Below are 17555 nucleotides of genomic sequence, written 5' to 3'. Positions count from 1 at the left end.
AGTCGGACGGTTGGTGGGTGCCCTTATTAGGATCGGTGGGCCCCACAGACTCATGCCCCATGGTGCCTGTGCTGCATGGGACGTGCCAGCCTCCTGCTGCCCCTTGTCAGGGAGCATCTCAGTCACTCTTCAGCCCCAGGGGGGAAGTCCTTGTACGGCACAACCCCCTCGTCTCTCACCCACACAAACACACACACACACACACACACACACAAACACACACACCTCTGAGACACGGCTTTCAGACAAAGATAAACAAGTGAGCAGTACGGAGAGACTGGGTTTTGAACTCATGGTCATTTACACTGGCTCTTGATGAAAAGGTAACATGCTGTAATGACTGTCTAATGGCAGGAGGGTAAAGCGTTTTGTTTCCACCCCAGTGACTGAACCTCTCTGTAACCTGTTGACAGTTGCTATGGCTACAACGTCTCAAGTTTCAGGGTATGCATATGGAAATTAATTACAGGACATGATCGGTCTAAATGTGATAAAAGATGTTAGTTTACCATATCTCAGTATCCTGCTACTCATCTATACTTTACACTAGCTGCTACTAGACTAACACACCCGCATCTCGGACTGAACCAATGGAGGCCAAGGAGGGGTAATGGTTGGTAATGTAGGTTTTAAAGGTTTAATCAAGAAACAAAAAAAAAGTGGAAAAAAAAAATGTCCTTAGTTTTGCTGTAATCATTTTGATTTTACATTTTTTATCGTCATTGGTCAATAAGGGTATTAAAGGAAGGTCATGCTAAGGAGGAGGAGTGCAGTTTAAAGCCTATTAGGCCGTTAGTATTTTAAATAGTTTTAGTTGTTAACAAACCTCTTGAAAAAAACAAGAACACTGGTAGTTTGTGTCATGAGTGTCATAGAGCTACAACGTTGTTAAAAAACTTTGAATCAACCTCAATGAGACACGTCATGTCAGCACTTAATCCCTCTCATTTCCCTCGAAGTCTATGAAACCATTACTTTCAACATTTAGTACCTTCAAAATAATATTTTCATCCCTCCTCTTCGTTTTGCAGGTCTGTAACTGGAAATATTCACATGACATTTGTCAGGCTCGAACTGCCTCTTTGAAGGCTGCCACACAATATGTGCCCTCTCCTTCCTTTACTGTCATGTCAGGAGTGGCAGAGCTGAGACAATGCCCTGACCATGCAGCTCTGCACTGTGAATTTTTATATGCCATTGCCTGGAGGTTAGAAACTCTCATTATGCCGTGTTAGATTTATTAAAATAGATTATGGAAATGTTAATTAAGTAATTAATTACATTATTTAAGCAGCATTGACAGATAAGGGAGTGTGTGCGTGTATATGTGTGTGTGCAGGGAGGGGGGTGTCAAGCTCCCTGGGTGGTTTAAAAGGATGTGATTGGTGACAAGGGACACTGTGGAGATGGCGTCTAACCGCTAGCGCTGACATGATACAAAGTGGCCTACACTGCTCTCTCACCTCACGCTACTGTCTGCTGCAGTTTGCAGAGCTGCCTCAGGACGAGGCGCTCAGCTGCCTTTTGCAGATATAAGTCTGCACAAGCATACAAATGTGCTTTTTCTGAAGTTACAGCTGCACATAAGTTGAGAGAATTGGGGAGCGAGAGCACAAATACACATTTTCCACTTTACATTTTCCTTTGTGGGATCATTTGAGCAAAGCATTAGCTGGGACATCTGAGCAAAGGCCTCAAACAACATTTCCAAGCTGTTCCAAGTGAAAACACAGGAGCACAATTGTATGATGAATTACCCACGAGTTGATACTATGGACTCTCTTATCTGTTGACACTCTAGTTACCACAATGCACAAGAAATGTGTTTTCCAATTCTCACAGAATTTAGCTTTTCTTTGTCCCATCAAACCTATATTAAGGAAAGGAAAATTGCTCTGATCACACTTGATAAGAACAAATGATAGATGTCGTAAACAAGCAGAACGGTTTAATTCCGATCTGAGGCATTGATTCGCCTCAGTAGACAATTATTTCATGAACTGAGGTTATGCATCCAGTGAATCTACTGCAAAAAGTGCTTTTGTGTTTGGTGTCCAGTGTATTGCTTAGTAGCTGCAACAGAGTCAACTCCTGAACATGTAAAACCATTTAAATACTGTTACGGAACATTCCTGATGGAAAAATACACATTGAAATAATGAGGTTCTCCATTTCTCTGGTCATCCCTCACATTGCCAGGCAGAACTGAAACGTGTCGGTCCTAATGTGAGGTGGCTACTGTTTGAAAAGAAAATTACAGTCCACCACATGCAGTTCTGTTGGTGTGACCCAACATGAAGACTATATGACAAACATGTCAATATTAGTATATCTGTACATCTGTATAATAACTGGACTAATATTCACCAAGTAGCCAGAAACTTGACTCCGAATGACGCTGATGCTAGTCAAATACGTCAAATGTCTGTAGAGCCCCAGAAGAGCCTCTAATATGTGATCTGCATTTCTGTCCTTCCAACACCATTGCCATTCATCACATTTAGAATAATATAAAACAGAAGAAAGCATTGAAGCTTCACATTATAGCACATTTCTGCCTGCTGTTTTGGTTTTATGCCTTCACTCCCATTGTTCTAAGAAACATTGTTTCAGCTGTTTACAGAAAAAAGCTCCGATATCAATTCACCATTTTATATACTGTATAGTGGAGCAGCTGCAACAGAGTCACGAACTGGTCATAAACTTGACAGCTAATTGGTAATAACAGGTCAGTTCAGTGTTTGGTCATTGTTCTGTTGTTTCCAATCTTACACAAATCTGTTACATATTGAATAGTTTTGAATATTTTCGCGTGCAGAACGAAATTGTACCACTTGGCTTTACTTTCCCATATTTCTCCAAAACCATGATCTTTACCATATTATGAATATTAACTGTAAAGGCTTCAATACACTGCAATAAAGAAAATTTAAAGAGACAGTAGACATGCGTTCATGGATATTGGAAAGAAAGGCCTAAAATGTATCTGGTAAACCACATTTTAATATGTACCTGTTATTGGTTGGAGACAGATAACAGAATAGATTAGATCAGATTAGTCTTGACTTTGATACATTGTTTTATTCCATTGTTGCAGGTTAACGTTAATTTATATTTGAGGTGTTTAAACATAAACATCACACATCAAATGTTGCTGAACAAAGCAGTTAAATATATTTTTTATATTATATTTTACTCTTGGCCAACATGGCCTCTTCCTAAATATATGGAGGGACTCAACCTGTATGGTCACATCAAGTCAGGAGGCTAACCAGAGCTCAGAGGTTCCCACATAAACTAAAGCCTTGGTTAATGGGAGAAGAGGGATTTAATAACAAGATTAGGATTATGTTATTATACCAACACAGTTATTTGAGATTAAGTTTGAATGCACCTAATTGGACTTGCATGACAGAAATATGTGGGGTGACACAACAAGTCTGTTCTCTCCTGATGTCTGTACCTCGGTTGTGTTTTCACAGGTGCCTGTGGAGCTACCTCAGCAGTCGTTACCGGCAGGCTGAGCAGAGCTCCTTCACAGTCCGGGCCAGGGGCTCTGAGGAAGACAGAGCGAGCCTGGGCCGTCGGGATCAGTCCGAGGCCACTTCAGCAGCGGCAGGTCACGCTTCATCAGCGGCCGCTTCCAGTCAAGTGGACGCGAGGAAAGTGGATGTGTTGGAGAGTGGCTGTCTCAGCCTTTTCTAAACCACTAACAGGAGTTTACAGAGTATAGGGCCAGAGTAAATCCTTTGGGTATTAGATGTGTCTAACAGCCATTTAAGGAAACACATCAGTGTATCTGTGTTATTAATGAGATTTTACACTTTGTGTAAAGTCTAAAATGTTTTTGTTTTTCCCAACGTCAAAACTTTGCACTTTATTCAGTGAGTCTATTCTCAGATATTGCAAATTGAAGATAAGAAAGAAAATGCACGAGTGGATGAGTGTGTTCAGGCTCAGAGAGGGGAAAAAAGGCTGAAATCTCTCTTTCCTTAATGATGCCCACACAGAGACAATGGGGCGCCGCTCTGATTAGTGTCACCTGTCCTTGTGCATCTCATCAGCTCCATTATGGCTCCATCTCCCATGCTTCTACTGCTAATTGAATAGCCTGTAAAGTGGTGACAAGGACGGGGGCGAGAGCAACGTCTGTCCCAGCGCTGTTGCAGAAATGAGAGTAAAGCTTCCCAGTGAGACAAGAGCTACTAAAACATAAACCATTATCATACAGATGGAGAAAGTGCCAACAAGTAGCCCTCATGTTATATTACCATCACTTCATCAACGCAGTGTTTTCATATGGAACAGCTTTCAGTTTGCATCTACTGTTTTGTGGGAGATGCAGTGCTGCACTTTTTTGCGCTATATCAGACAAGACGTTCATATTGGACGTAGCAGCAAAACGCTCGACAATGTTTTCATGTTATACTACAGATGTTGATAACAATTCAAATACAGGAGCCACTGTATTTGTTCTTATTTAACCAAATCCATGTGAAAACCAAAATCAAACGTTCATTATCTATTGACTCAATATCCACTGTGACCGAAGATGTAAATCGTTTTTATCATTTGTTGAAGGATCCACATTTTCCCAGAACTGCTGAGCACTACATTTTTAGTAAAGGTAGCCTACATCCTTTTTTTCTAGGGGACTAATTTCAGCGGCGGATTAATACATATTTGGTGCTCTAGCAAGTGTTTATATGCAGCACCATATGACACAGGTGATTAGACAACATTAATATCTTCATCACTTTCTGTGTTTGCTGTAATAAAGCTCTGAATGTGTATTGGCAACCATGGCCAACAAACTGAATTATAATTGATCGTATGAATCAAACTTTAACGAGGCACTCAAGAAGAAGATAAACTGAGTCCCGTTCCTAAAGCGTTGCATCCTACATTACCCATAATGCAAGCAATAGTTTCTTTTTATTGGCCCTTCATGCTCAGTAAGTGGTTGTTTGTGCTGCAAGCTATTTGTTTTAAATCTGGAATCGACATGTAGACATCTCCTACAGAGCCAAATTATACAACATGTAAATAACTGTGTAACTCTGTATAATGCATTTCCATAGCAAACGTTTCTGTATATTATATATGTTTAATAATCAAATGCTGTGATTTTATAAACCAATCAATAACTTTGTTGTTCAAAAACTTTGGAAACAATTAAAAGTGGGGCAGGCCTCAATGTGATGTTTACACTGAATGATTTTCAGGTCTCTTTGTGTTTCGTGAAAATATAATATTTCTGCAAAGTTCTACAAAGAGAACCCTGTAAAAAAGAGCCTGCTTTTATTTGGATTGGATTAACAGAAGCATCTGTGATGCAGGGCTGTAGTGTGGGTGCCTCTTCTGCCCGGCTGCAGCCCCGCTCATATCTGCATGTGCCTGAGGCTCAGCTAATGTTAAAAGATCCTCCTCACTCTGCTCTGCTGCTCTAGCATTGTGACCTGCAGGCTTATCCTGCCCAGTCCCTCTCTGTTCACCTCTCGCTCACAGCCAAGTAACTCTCCGTCGGGCACCACCCTCAGCTTAGAGACTTTCTGCGGTCAGAACAGAAGACGCACAGCAGTATCTCACTGCTGTATCTGGTAAATGCCACAATAACAGGCCTGCACAGGCCCTTCCAGTGTCCCTATGCCTGCATGGTTCCGGGGCTTAATGTGTGCGCGTGAGGGGCCAGATGGACACTTTCATGAGTGTATGAGTGTGGCTTATTCCGCTGACAACATCTGGGGCTCCACATGGTACAGCAGACTGCAGTAAGACAGGCAGGTGGGCACGTAGAGAGTGCCCCTCCAGTGGGTTCTCTTACATCTATACCCAACGACAGGGCGTCGCTGCAAATGGCAAATCGAAAGGTTACAGGACCATCCTGCAGGACAAATGCTCGTCTGGATCCTCGGACTCGATGTCCTTCTTCCTGTGCCAGCAGCAGCCTACTGTTTCCTGCTCTACAGCTCAAAATTATGGTCCTTATTATGCTACGTTTATTTAGATACAATTTGGGGGCGCAGCGTCTTGCTCAAGGACACTTCGTCATGTGGACAAGAGGAGCCAAGGATTGGGCAACCACTTCTGTGATTAATAGCCCACCTACTCTACCATCTGAGCTACAGCTGCCGATGATATGAGCATGGCACTGCCACATTATCACATTATGTTCTGATTCACAGTCGTCTGTGTTCATCATCCGGTCAAACATGTGCATCAAATGACAATGTAGCTTTAAAACTGCATTTAACTTGTGGAGTAGCAATTAATCAATATGCTGATTAATTAGGGCAACAACATTGCAATAAAAATACTCAATTAGAAGCAAAAGATGTTATTTAAAGTATCAGAAGTAACATTATATGCTACTTATAATTCAGACCAGTTACTATTTTACTACTGCATATTGTTATTATATTAATTAATTATTATAACATACATTTTAATGTGAAGGGTTTTAACCGTACTAATGTTTTCTCATCCTTTCTTCTGAATGTAAATATGAACTACATTAAAGCTGCCTCCAGATCCCAACATTATTTACATTTTAATATAACAAGAAAACAGTTTAAACTGTTATGACAATTTGCTAAATAATGTATTTTACTTGGTAAATTCCAACATTAATCTCATAATACTGAGACTTTCCTTTTCAATTCTGACTTTAGACTTTGTTCTTGTAAACTGATGACATTATTGTAATATTGCGATATTTTTCTCCATGTGACCCTAATACTTTGTTGTAGCAAATAAACATAGTAGAGCAGGATATTGAAGCATAGGTATAAAGTTGGGCAGATTAAATCAAGATCAAATTAAATATAATGTGTGTGGCCAGGGAGGTTCAGGGGAGGTTGGTCCATTGAAGCATTAGTACACTACACCACAACACCTCTGGAGCAGACATCATTATAACGGAATCATAACACTGGTACTGTATGTGTTATGGTCACAAATGTACCTACAAATTGCTCATTTATTTTTGTAAAATAAACAGTGAATAGTGTCAACTTATATTCACAAACTGCACCGGGCATGCTCAAAAAACTCAACCCAAACTTATCAATGCTCCACACTGGTATTCGATTGAACTCCAGCCAGGGCCTTTGTGAAATCGGAGCTCATTAGACGAGTCCATCTCATAATGAGTGGCCAGATCCACCAGGAGAGGTAAGGCTCCCGCTCAGCGCAGACTGAGACCCAGTCAAACACACCCGCAGCGCCTCACACCACATGTGAACAAGCTATTTGCTTTGAAGCACCAACATACAGATTTGATTCAGCGAGTCAGAGTGCCAAATGTCCTAGGTTGTGAGTGACAGGCGATCTGCTTTAGAGTTGGCTACCTATTGAGGAGGATTAAACAAAATACAGATGGTATTTACATATTCAACAAACAAAGGCACTCTCTGTTCTGAAGCACACAAACGTGCTTTCATCAAGTGGAGATGGTTACAAGCAGAAAGCAACAGATTCACTCTGGATTAACTATAACACATCAAATCTTTACCTTTTCACAAAACATCAAAGTTCTGATCAAGACTCTTCATTCCTCCGCATGTGTTCGGATTCCCTCTGCCGCTGATGTGTAAGTCATACGTGACTGTGCTTCTGGCCTGCGATGGAATCACATATGACCCTGGGATCACCTCCGAAGGACGAAGGCTGCTGAGTGTCCGGCCGTGTAGTCGGGGCCGTCAACACAACGCGAGCGAAGCGCGGGCTGATCCACCGCGGGTCGAGTCGAATAAATTAAGTGAATTACCAGCTGCCTCGTGCAAGCTCGCGGGATGCAGGGTGGCATGAGCACGCCATTACAACAATGATAAGGATATCTGCCTGGCCTTGTGTTAAAGGAATTACACATAGCACCCAGAGCCTTTAAGAGAGTCTGACAGTTTTGCGCACACTGGCAAGTTAGTATGACATGAAAATGTGTGTGGCTGCAGAACGGCTCGGCTGCTGCCCGGCCTGAGTCGGGGGCACTGCTCGGTCGGCTTGCTGAGGAGCAAAAAAAATGAAAAGAGAAGTCCTATTGTGATGCAAATGGACACAGCGTTGTGCTTAAACAATGCATTAATGTGTCTCTCTTGAGAAGATAACATCACAAGATGCACAACAACACAAAATGATGTCCTCTGAGGTTATTTAAAGCGATATGACATCACATCCTGACATTGCAAGAAGTCCTTACTGCCTGTCCAACTGCTTTTGTCTGCGGCTTTGATAAAAGCAGATGAAGGATAGAAGGCTGCGTCTGCACCCAGCCACCATACGCTGCGAGGCCATTTACATAATTTTATGTATATCGTATTCTGCCCTGTCCTAATGTTTGAGTGTAAACTGAATTGAAGACTTTATACGCAAACACGGGACAAAGTGTTGTAGCTTAAACACGGGACACGTGGCAAGGTGTCCGATAACTTTGTCTTCCACCTGTAATCTGATGCTGCGCAGAGAGGAGGGATCGGCCTCACTTCCCCGGGGTGATTTATGATTGAGGACATGCTAATAAAAATATCAAAACTATCTGAGCTCTGGTGGGGGAGATACCGGTCCACTACGTACATCATGCCTGACAGGCCTGTGCAGGAAATCGCCTGCTCCGTGATATTATGCTCGTATGGGTACCCGTTGCCCTGCTCTTGAACACAATATGCAGCTGTTGTTTATTTTTTTCTGGGAGGGTCAGTGGGGGTAGCACTGCTCACACAAGGTGACATTAATGTGAGCATGTGCTCCTCCTCGCCTGACAGGTGAAGCAGCTTGAAATCATCGTCCAAAAGGGTCAGATTCAGTCACCCATTTTAGTTACATGAATGGGTTTTCATGTAACTAAAAAGGAATAAATTAATTAGTAGCCACAATCAACATAATCAACAACAACAATCAACAATTTTAAGCATGTAGTACACTGATAGCAGACGAAATAAAGCACCAAGAGGAATTAGAATGAAGGAATTAGAGTAATGATTGTTTTATGAGCTGGCACATAATAGCATGAGGGCGCAACAGATTATTCCCTCAAGAGTAAATGTAAGTGAGTAACTACTTTTGCTTCCTGGACCACCCGATTCTTCCAGAGGGGGGCATGGTCCATTTTGCTGAACTCCAATAATCATTTTCCTTCCCAGACGAGTCATTCTAACAAAACAAAAATGAAAATGTAAAAAGACCGTTAAAAGTGACATGAAATGTTAAAAAAAAATTTTAAAAGGAGTTTGGCTTCAAGTAAATACAAATGTATTATTTCATTTCAATGTAATCATTCTTGGCATCAAATTCAAGTTGTGAGTCAAACACAGGTGACAGGTACTCACTGTACATGTCTCTACAATTTTCACCTCTTTGCCTCGTTTGACGCTGCTTGTCAGCAAGAGCTTTTCCTGCTTTAAATCCAATTCCAAAACTTATATGAGTTCAAGTTGATTTGGAGCTGCAAGGCTCACCTGCCCAATAGGACAGTGACTCTGTGCTATCATATTACAGCCAGTGGCACAGGACAGAGGAACACGCTGCCCATACTGAATAAACACTCTCCAAAATGTGTCTCACGAAAGGATTCATATCCAAACTCAGAGGAGAAACACATTCCAAATAGTTCATTAAAAGCCTCCAATGACTGCATGAAAAGATAAAGTGCTGTGTTAACTTCTCTCACAGATCCCACAAACTCGCATACACTCTCATACACGCACACTCTCTCACCTTTGATGGATTTATATGGAGTACGGGGCGTGGACGCAGAGTAATTTAGTATGTGTTAAAAGCCGCTGCAGGGATGTAGCCTGTAATACTCACTCAATTCCACTTCCAATATCACTGTTTGTGAAATCTCAATGATTTTCTGTCTCTGTGTCTTGCCCGAGCACAAATTCATCCACAGAGAACACTGTCAGAAACGAAAATGTGGTGAAACATGAAATCTACTGCAAACATCAGCCCAATCAGCCCCAGCAGAGCCAGCGATGTTGTCAAAATGTTACACTGATGCAGTTTCAGGCCTCGATAAGTGAATCAAACACATTGCTGTAATAATTTGCTTGTTCTCAAGTGCTTGTAAAACAGCAGATTGTACAGTCCGGTGACCTCATCGTGCAGTTTCTAAATGTATGGTGGTAAAACATGGACATGTTTTTCTTCGTTGTCCTGCGCAAACAACCCTGGTGCTTGGGAAAAGCCATTCATAACTCTTATCTATGGAAGTGGAGACATTCATCTGTCTTAAAGGGCCATGTTCTGTTAAGTGTTTCCTTGTAATCATAATTTTTTTCCCCCTCATGGGCAATCAGTAAGTCAAGACTGTCAGATGTCAGGAGTGCATTTGCCAAACAGGAAAGCAGCTGTAGACATTTGCCACAAAGGCCATGTTTAATTAAGCGAGCAGCGAGATTTAGTGAGGGGAGGCGCTCTGCTGGAGCAACTTAACAGCCTCCGAGTGTCAGATCGACCCCTCTTAACATTACACGTGTTTTTGTGACGCAAAAGTTCTGTTTCTTCTTGTAAAAGAAATAGCTTGTGTAAATTAAAGGCAACAGGGAGAAACTTAACGCTTCATCCTGCTCTTTGAGTTTGGTCTCACTATTGGCTTCGGATCAATGCTATCTGTTATATCTGCTGACATCAGAGCTCAGGTTGTAAACAAGCCACATCAGGTCATCTTTTCACCATGAGGTTTAAGTAATATACAGTATGAAGATCGAAGACATGTCTCCACTTCCTCCCACTGTCCAGAAATGAGGCCAAAATACTCAGGATATGAACGCCACCATGTTGCACCAGTGACGTTTTTGGAGCCAGATTCGGCAGAATAGCGATGTGAGAATGGCACACGGTGGCAACGTGCCAAGTGCGAGTCAGTTATAGCTGCCGATCATGATGTTTCACCCCATTTTAATAGTATTATATAGCTTATTAAATCCAAGCTGACTTGGATAATTTACTAAAACATTACATCTAACTAATAGATCGAAACCATCTTTGAGAAAAAATCGTTTGCCTTTTCAGTTTGGACTATGTCCCATCCACTAACATGGAGGAGGTATGGTTTATGACCTGTACTGCAGCCAACCACCAGGGAATGATCAAGACACATAAGCTTCACTTCTGTAGCTGTCATGTCGTTTGTCTTTATACAGTCTATGGTTTAAACAAATTCAAACATACGTTAAAATTCCTTCAAAACAGCGCACATATCTTGATAATAATACCGTATCATTTTCTTAGATGGTGCCTTCGCTATCTCACCAAGGAGCATTGCTATTTGTTCTTGTGTAGAACTCTACACTGGTCTGTTTGACCCCCGACCCACCAACTTCCTAGATAGCTAGAATATAAAAATACACATGCTGCATCATGGCGACACACACTCGCTGTAAAATATTGAATAGCAAAAAGTAATTGCATACAGCTTTTCCTGCTTTTGTGTTCCTTTATATGCCTGGTGGTTTACAGCATCAATAACAAAACTGGGTAAATAATTACGCACACAGTCCTTGTGGAAAGTGCACTCACACACACAAGCATCGGAGATTGCTTCCGGGTCACTTCCAAGTCAATGCCTCGAGCTGAAGAGACGAGACAAACGCTAACTTTGGATTTGTTGTCATGGTTACAGTAGTACACTCATTTGTTTCTTACTTTTATCATCTGTGGGGTCGAAACCAAAATGGCTCCTGACACTATTCTCTACACCCCCCTTTTCTAGTTTTTCCCTTAATGCGTGAACAGCAGCAGCATAGTTTGCTGAAAGTAAAAACAAAATATTAATTACAAGTATCTTAGCGATTGATTTTATGTTATCGTTATTTGAACCATGAATATGATCTGGGAAATATATTTACAAAAAAATAGGATAAGAAATAAACATAAATCATTCAACCAGCTGCAGATTTGTTGAATAGACTTTCTCCACAACATTAAGCAGCTGATAAACATCCAACATGAGTGCATCTTTTAAATACTATCAATACCCCTGTAAAATGTCTCACCTTCAGCTACCACAAAAAACCCACTTCTCTATATTTCTTTTTTTATTTCAAACATAGTTGTAGTGTGGACTCGCTGTCTGCTAGCAGGAAAACATTCCTTCAAGACAAATTTCACCCAACATGAGCTGCTGCACCCTGACACTGGCAAAGTTACACTGGTGTAAATGTCAAGAGAGATGTGTCCTCCTTTTGTTTGCTGCAGACTTTGCCAGCAGCTCATTTCCTCCAGGAGCGCATTAACAAAGCAGTTAATTCTATCATTAATTAAAAGGAATCACAATTCAGTGAACACTTCAAATTAATCTATTGAGATTTGCTCTCACACACTGCTCACATTCTATTTTCTTTGTCTCATCAAAGAAATTGGGGCTCGAGAGGCATGTTTTTTTTTCTGAGTCATTTACGTCAGTCTGCTCCTGTGTAGCTCTGTCAGCAATGCATGTCCCCAACACTGCAAGGTTTAATAGTTTGATTCCAAAGGGATTCATCCATGCAATAAATGAATACACCGATAGTGATAGCAGGGAGCTAACACAGGAGGGGTTTTGCTGAAAAAAACATCTTAAAGAAATATGATGTGAATATTGTAGATCCAGATTGTTAAGGTATATAATATGCTCACTCACATATACTACTATAAGCAGATCTTCTATTATTACACATGTTACTGCTGGTCCCGTTATCGCTGTCGGACGTTTTCACGTGTATTAAAACATTGATACACCTCTAACTCCATTTATGTTAGACACTGTTTTTGCTGGTGAATGTTGTAAATATTATTATATGTGCTTGTTAAGGATAGATGATGTTGCAACTTGTTAATCCTTATGAGGCAAATTGTAATTTGTATATATGGGCTGTAATCTAAACCTAACCCTAACCCATTTTAATTAGAATATTCACATAGTAATTGGAATAATTGAACTGATTTTAATCACAATTAATTAAGTGTGATTGCTATTATTGTACCCCCTTTGTTAATACGTTACCCAGGGTGGCCTCTGGAGTTGTGAGTTCATGTGAAAATGATGTAAAAGGAGACATTTTCATAATGAATCAAACATTTTGTCGACAATAATGCAGCTAAGTAGCTTCGGAACAAAACCAAAATGCTGGCCACACGGAGCTGTTTGTCTCCTCAGTCACTGGAGTCGGGTTATAAATACCTTGTGCTTGGCATCGCCACAGTATGGAGCTACTTGGAGGGTGATGAGGTGCTAATTAGCAACTGTTAGCAGAAGTAAAACACTACATCCACGGCACAGTGCGCCGATGCTATGAACGTTCCGCCGATGATCCTTTCTCCACCGCTCCCAGACACCGAGACTTGAGAGATGTCCCTTATTAACACTGTGTACAAGAAACAGGCTTTTTTTCCTTCCTCCCAGGCAAGCCGGGTCTGACAAATTAAGGCTGTGGAGTCATTAGATTAAGATAAGAACTTATCTTTTTCTCTGAGACAGACTTTTATCTATTGTATTTCCCTTCTCTCCCATCTCTCTAGTTCCCCCCTCTTCTACCCCCCATTCACTGTGAGATTGTTAAAGTAATTGGGATGTTATGTGACCAGAAAGGCCAGATAAGTTTTTAACCCTGTCATGGATTAACCTTTCATGACTGAGGTAGGTCACAGGAGGTGCAGTTGGAGACATGTTAAGACTCATTTAAGGGAATCTTGATGTGTTATTGCTCATAGACGGCTTGTTTTTTCGGCAGGTACATGTGCCAGGAGGTCTGGATATGACTCCTGTACGCTGTCAGGGGTTATTAAAGCATAAAGTGTATTTTTGGGGTCACTGAGCAAGTCTGGTGCGGTGTCTCCATCTCGGAATACATCATTTGGAGACGTTCAGCCAGGTTCCGTCACGTGGTTCTTTGAAAGCTATTTTAAACGACCTTTTAGAGTTAATCACAGTCACGCTCTGTTGAACTAGTTTAAAGAGAATCTGCATCGGGAAAGGAGAAAATAGTAGAATCTCTGTGATAATTGAAACTGCAGCAGGATAATTAGGGAAATAGGGCTTTGAACATCAAATAAACAATCACCATCAGATGCTTCATTTTTGTCTAAGAGCTGTGTTTGACCCAATCTGACGCTTCTTTACTTTTCTGAGTTATTAATATCTGACGGAAGAATCACAGCCTGGAGCAGCCTGATTAGAGCTCCGAGATCCATTATTCTTCAAAGCAGAACATATGAAAACCACCTGAAATAAATGAGTCAGACCCCTATGGCAGCAGCCAGTGCATTTCTATGATCCCAGTGTGTTTAGAATCCTTTGTTTTAAAGGTCACTGCACCATCTCGTTGATATCTAGACATTTCTTTGTAGCGCTAATTGTGCCTACATACTTGACCACTTTGTCAGACAACTCCGCACTAGAGCCGAGAATTCAGAGGAGTATATATGCTGCTTGTTTACTGCGATCAAGATAACAAGGACAAGTCTGTGAAATAACGAAGGCCGTGGCTGATGCAGAAAACACTGTATTTTCCATTTTAATGGTGTTTAAGCGTGGAAGCTGGAGGAGAGATAGCTTGAAAAATGTAACTAAAGGATCGGATTCAGTGGGATCCAAATGGCAAGGGTAGCTGTTGGGCATGATGACGTGCCTTTGATGTGAGCTATAACTAGCTTTAAGCCCGGCTCGGGTGCATCATGGCTGCATCCTGACTGATGTGAGTATTCCATTTAGATGAGGGGCACTTTGTCGTGTGAGCCAACTGTACCTTTAATTTCAAATTCTCTAATGTCTCAGATGGGCTGACATTAAAGGCCTAGGTCATTAGTGTATTGTAATGTTTGCCCACAACCGCGTGAGCTGGACGGTCATCTCTTAGAATTTTGTCACATTCATCAATGCTGTGCATAACGGGATGAGAAAATATTTACATATTGGATCAAAAATGCCAGAGGAGAGCATTAATTATTGAAAAACTGACAGAATCAAAAGAGCAGCTTTTTTCCTCTTCATAGTTTGTTGTCTGCACAGACTGAAAGCCACTCTGTGCCCAGTAAACACAATTATCCCAATTTTAAAGGCATCGCAGGCTCTTCTTTTTGTTGAGAGAACATGCTCGACACAAAGGCCACAGCTTCTTCTGTCACCATAGTCAAATGAAGGTTTGCCCTTCATGCTGCACTTCTCCAATAGGCTGTAACAAGCATTTGAGGGGGGGACGTGGTACAGCTTCTGGAGAGCCACCTACTGCACAGCCCGCATCCTTGTTTGTGTGTCAGGCTGCTGATGTGCTCAGAGGCTCCTGAATAATAGAGAGTGCATCCTATTGATCACTGTCATTAAGCAAGAGACTTGTCCTGACTTACTTATTGAAAATAAAATACTGTGCTAACAAGGAAGTGCATGGACACAACCGTGCACATTGTTGTGCACATTCCTTCCAGGCCAGTGTTGTAGGCCTGCACATTAATATAATTTAAGATATATGAATTTATGGAGGCCTTGAAATACATTTTTCTGCTGTCTGATAACAGACCTATGATAGATTATGTTTCTTATATTTAAATGATGACTGTTTTTATAAAGCTGAAACAGCTATATTCAAATTTTACTGCAGTAGATGAAGAACACTGTGTAGTATTATACCTGACTTACAGTCGTGGTTCTGCCTAGTAGAACTTTTAGTTTTAGCTCTAATTATTTTTATTTTAATGCATTTTCCCTTTGGGGATCATTAAAATTTCATTTTGATCTTATCTTTGTAATCCTAATCTTAAAATCAGTTTTTGCACAGAATATGTCGTAACCTGCTTTTCCACTGTTGCAGTTTTCTGTGTCTATTTTATACATGATGAGAGAGTCTCAAAAAATATTTTTTAATGTGTCTCACATACCAGACATTTGTTTAAAAAGAGCCATAATGTTGGATAATAGAGTTTGTTTTACAACACTGCCCCAGAATATACAGTAAATTATATGCATAGGCGACAGTAAGGACTTGAAAATGCAGACGGATACATTTTACTGCATTTCCCCCCGTCCACAGTGTCATCCCTTTAAGCTGCCAAGAGAGAGTAGGGGGGTGAATTCATGAGGGTCTTCTGTAATAGGCTGGCATACGCAGAGGCACAGCCTGTGGAACCTTACAGGCTGCTGAAGTTGGTCTTGGCATTGCTTTTGGCAGCTATGTGGTTATGTGCTCTTTCGCACTGCACATTCTTTCTGGAAAAGTTTTAACTAGCTGGTTCTACCACTCCTTTATAAATGAGGCAGCCCTTGGCATAAATAGATCTACATGTTCATTTGGTGTATTAAGAGAGACACACAGTTAAAGAGTGTTCATTACAATTGTAAATTTCTGCCCTCGGGCCCTTAGCCGAGCGCTAGATTACATGAGGTCTATGCTCACGGACAGCGCCTGGCATCTGATTGAGGGTCCAGTGCAGCTAATTAATTTCATTAGAAAGTGAAGTCATCTTCTAGCAGGAATTAATATTTGGAGCGTCATGTTGCTAATTTATTTCCAGATTTAATTAGCTCAGAGAAGAAATGTTGCTTGGGCAAGAGGACTTTTTAATTATCAGCTTGGATAAATTTGAAAATGTTGATGCCTAAGGGTTGAGTTAATTAAAACCTGCATTATTTTAACTTTAATTAGCTCCCATCTTTGTTTTTCTTCACCATATGGCCATGTCCTGTAGTCAAATTTAGTTAATTAAGCTAATTAAGCTAATCATTTTAATTACTCAAGACAATGTGATTGGATAGAGGATGACTACAAGTTTATAGCCAAGTACTTGTTTTTCATTAAGTTGAAGGGACAGAGTTATTTCTGATTGCAGTTGGCAAGCATAGCAGAGTAGTTTGAGAATGTGACAGCCTCTGAGATATTAAGGCTGAAGTCTAATTGCATTCCTTCGTAAAAATTTGGAAAAAAATCTTGTCACCAGCCCGACTCTTTAAGAGGAGAAATGGTTTAATACAACATCTTTAAGCTTTCTGCTCGTATGCTGATGTCGGCCCCTTGTACTCCATCAGATTAAATAATGTCTACACTTATACTCACATTTAAGAGCCTCGGCGTCAGAACAGTTGCTCAGCTCACTGGCAGCAGCACGTGGGGGACACAATAGCAGATATCATGATCTGCAGATAAAGTCATTACTGGTCCTGATAGTGTGTGAAACATGTGAAGCCCCCGTATCCAGCGTGTTTCTTTTGACCTCATGTAGGCTATGAGATTGAATTGTAATTGGGAAACATAGCTGAGTGTGTGTTTGCTGGTTGCGTATGCTGCTGCCCTTCCCCTCTATGACCCTGGAGTGAGGGGTGGCCAGGCTGTGGGTCTCTGCGAGCTGCTAGCAGCTGTGCATCAGTCTGGACACAAGCTGGGCCCATCCAGAAGATAGGCCTAGCTGACAGATGCAGAGGCTAAACCCAATAATGAAATAGTACTGGGAGACATCATGTCCGTGGTTTCCATCATTGTTAAAAGATTTCGGTAGCGAGTACCCCCACTTAGGTAATTTGTTTCCATGTATAATCCTATTGCTCACTATTAAATTAAACCAACTGGTCATTTCAGTTTGGAGCCTATAAA

The 17555-nt window shown here is 41.1% G+C and overlaps 1 protein-coding gene across 1 annotated transcript in view; it reads left to right on the top strand.

Moving 5' to 3' along the window:
* LOC133960682 (uncharacterized) overlaps positions 1–5215 on the top strand; it is a 69919-nt gene extending 64704 nt beyond the window's left edge. Inside the window, exon 5 of the mRNA XM_062395474.1 lies at positions 3483–5215. Within this exon, the coding sequence (XP_062251458.1) occupies positions 3483–3705 (223 nt within the window). The 3' untranslated portion in view covers positions 3706–5215. The remainder of the gene's footprint in view (positions 1–3482) is intronic.
* Positions 5216–17555: the final 12340 nt, after the last annotated feature.

The sequence above is a fragment of the Platichthys flesus genome, chromosome 9 (genome assembly GCF_949316205.1).
Source record: "Platichthys flesus chromosome 9, fPlaFle2.1, whole genome shotgun sequence".
Lineage (NCBI taxonomy): Eukaryota > Metazoa > Chordata > Actinopteri > Pleuronectiformes > Pleuronectidae > Platichthys > Platichthys flesus.
This window is presented reverse-complemented; position numbering and strand designations above follow the sequence as displayed.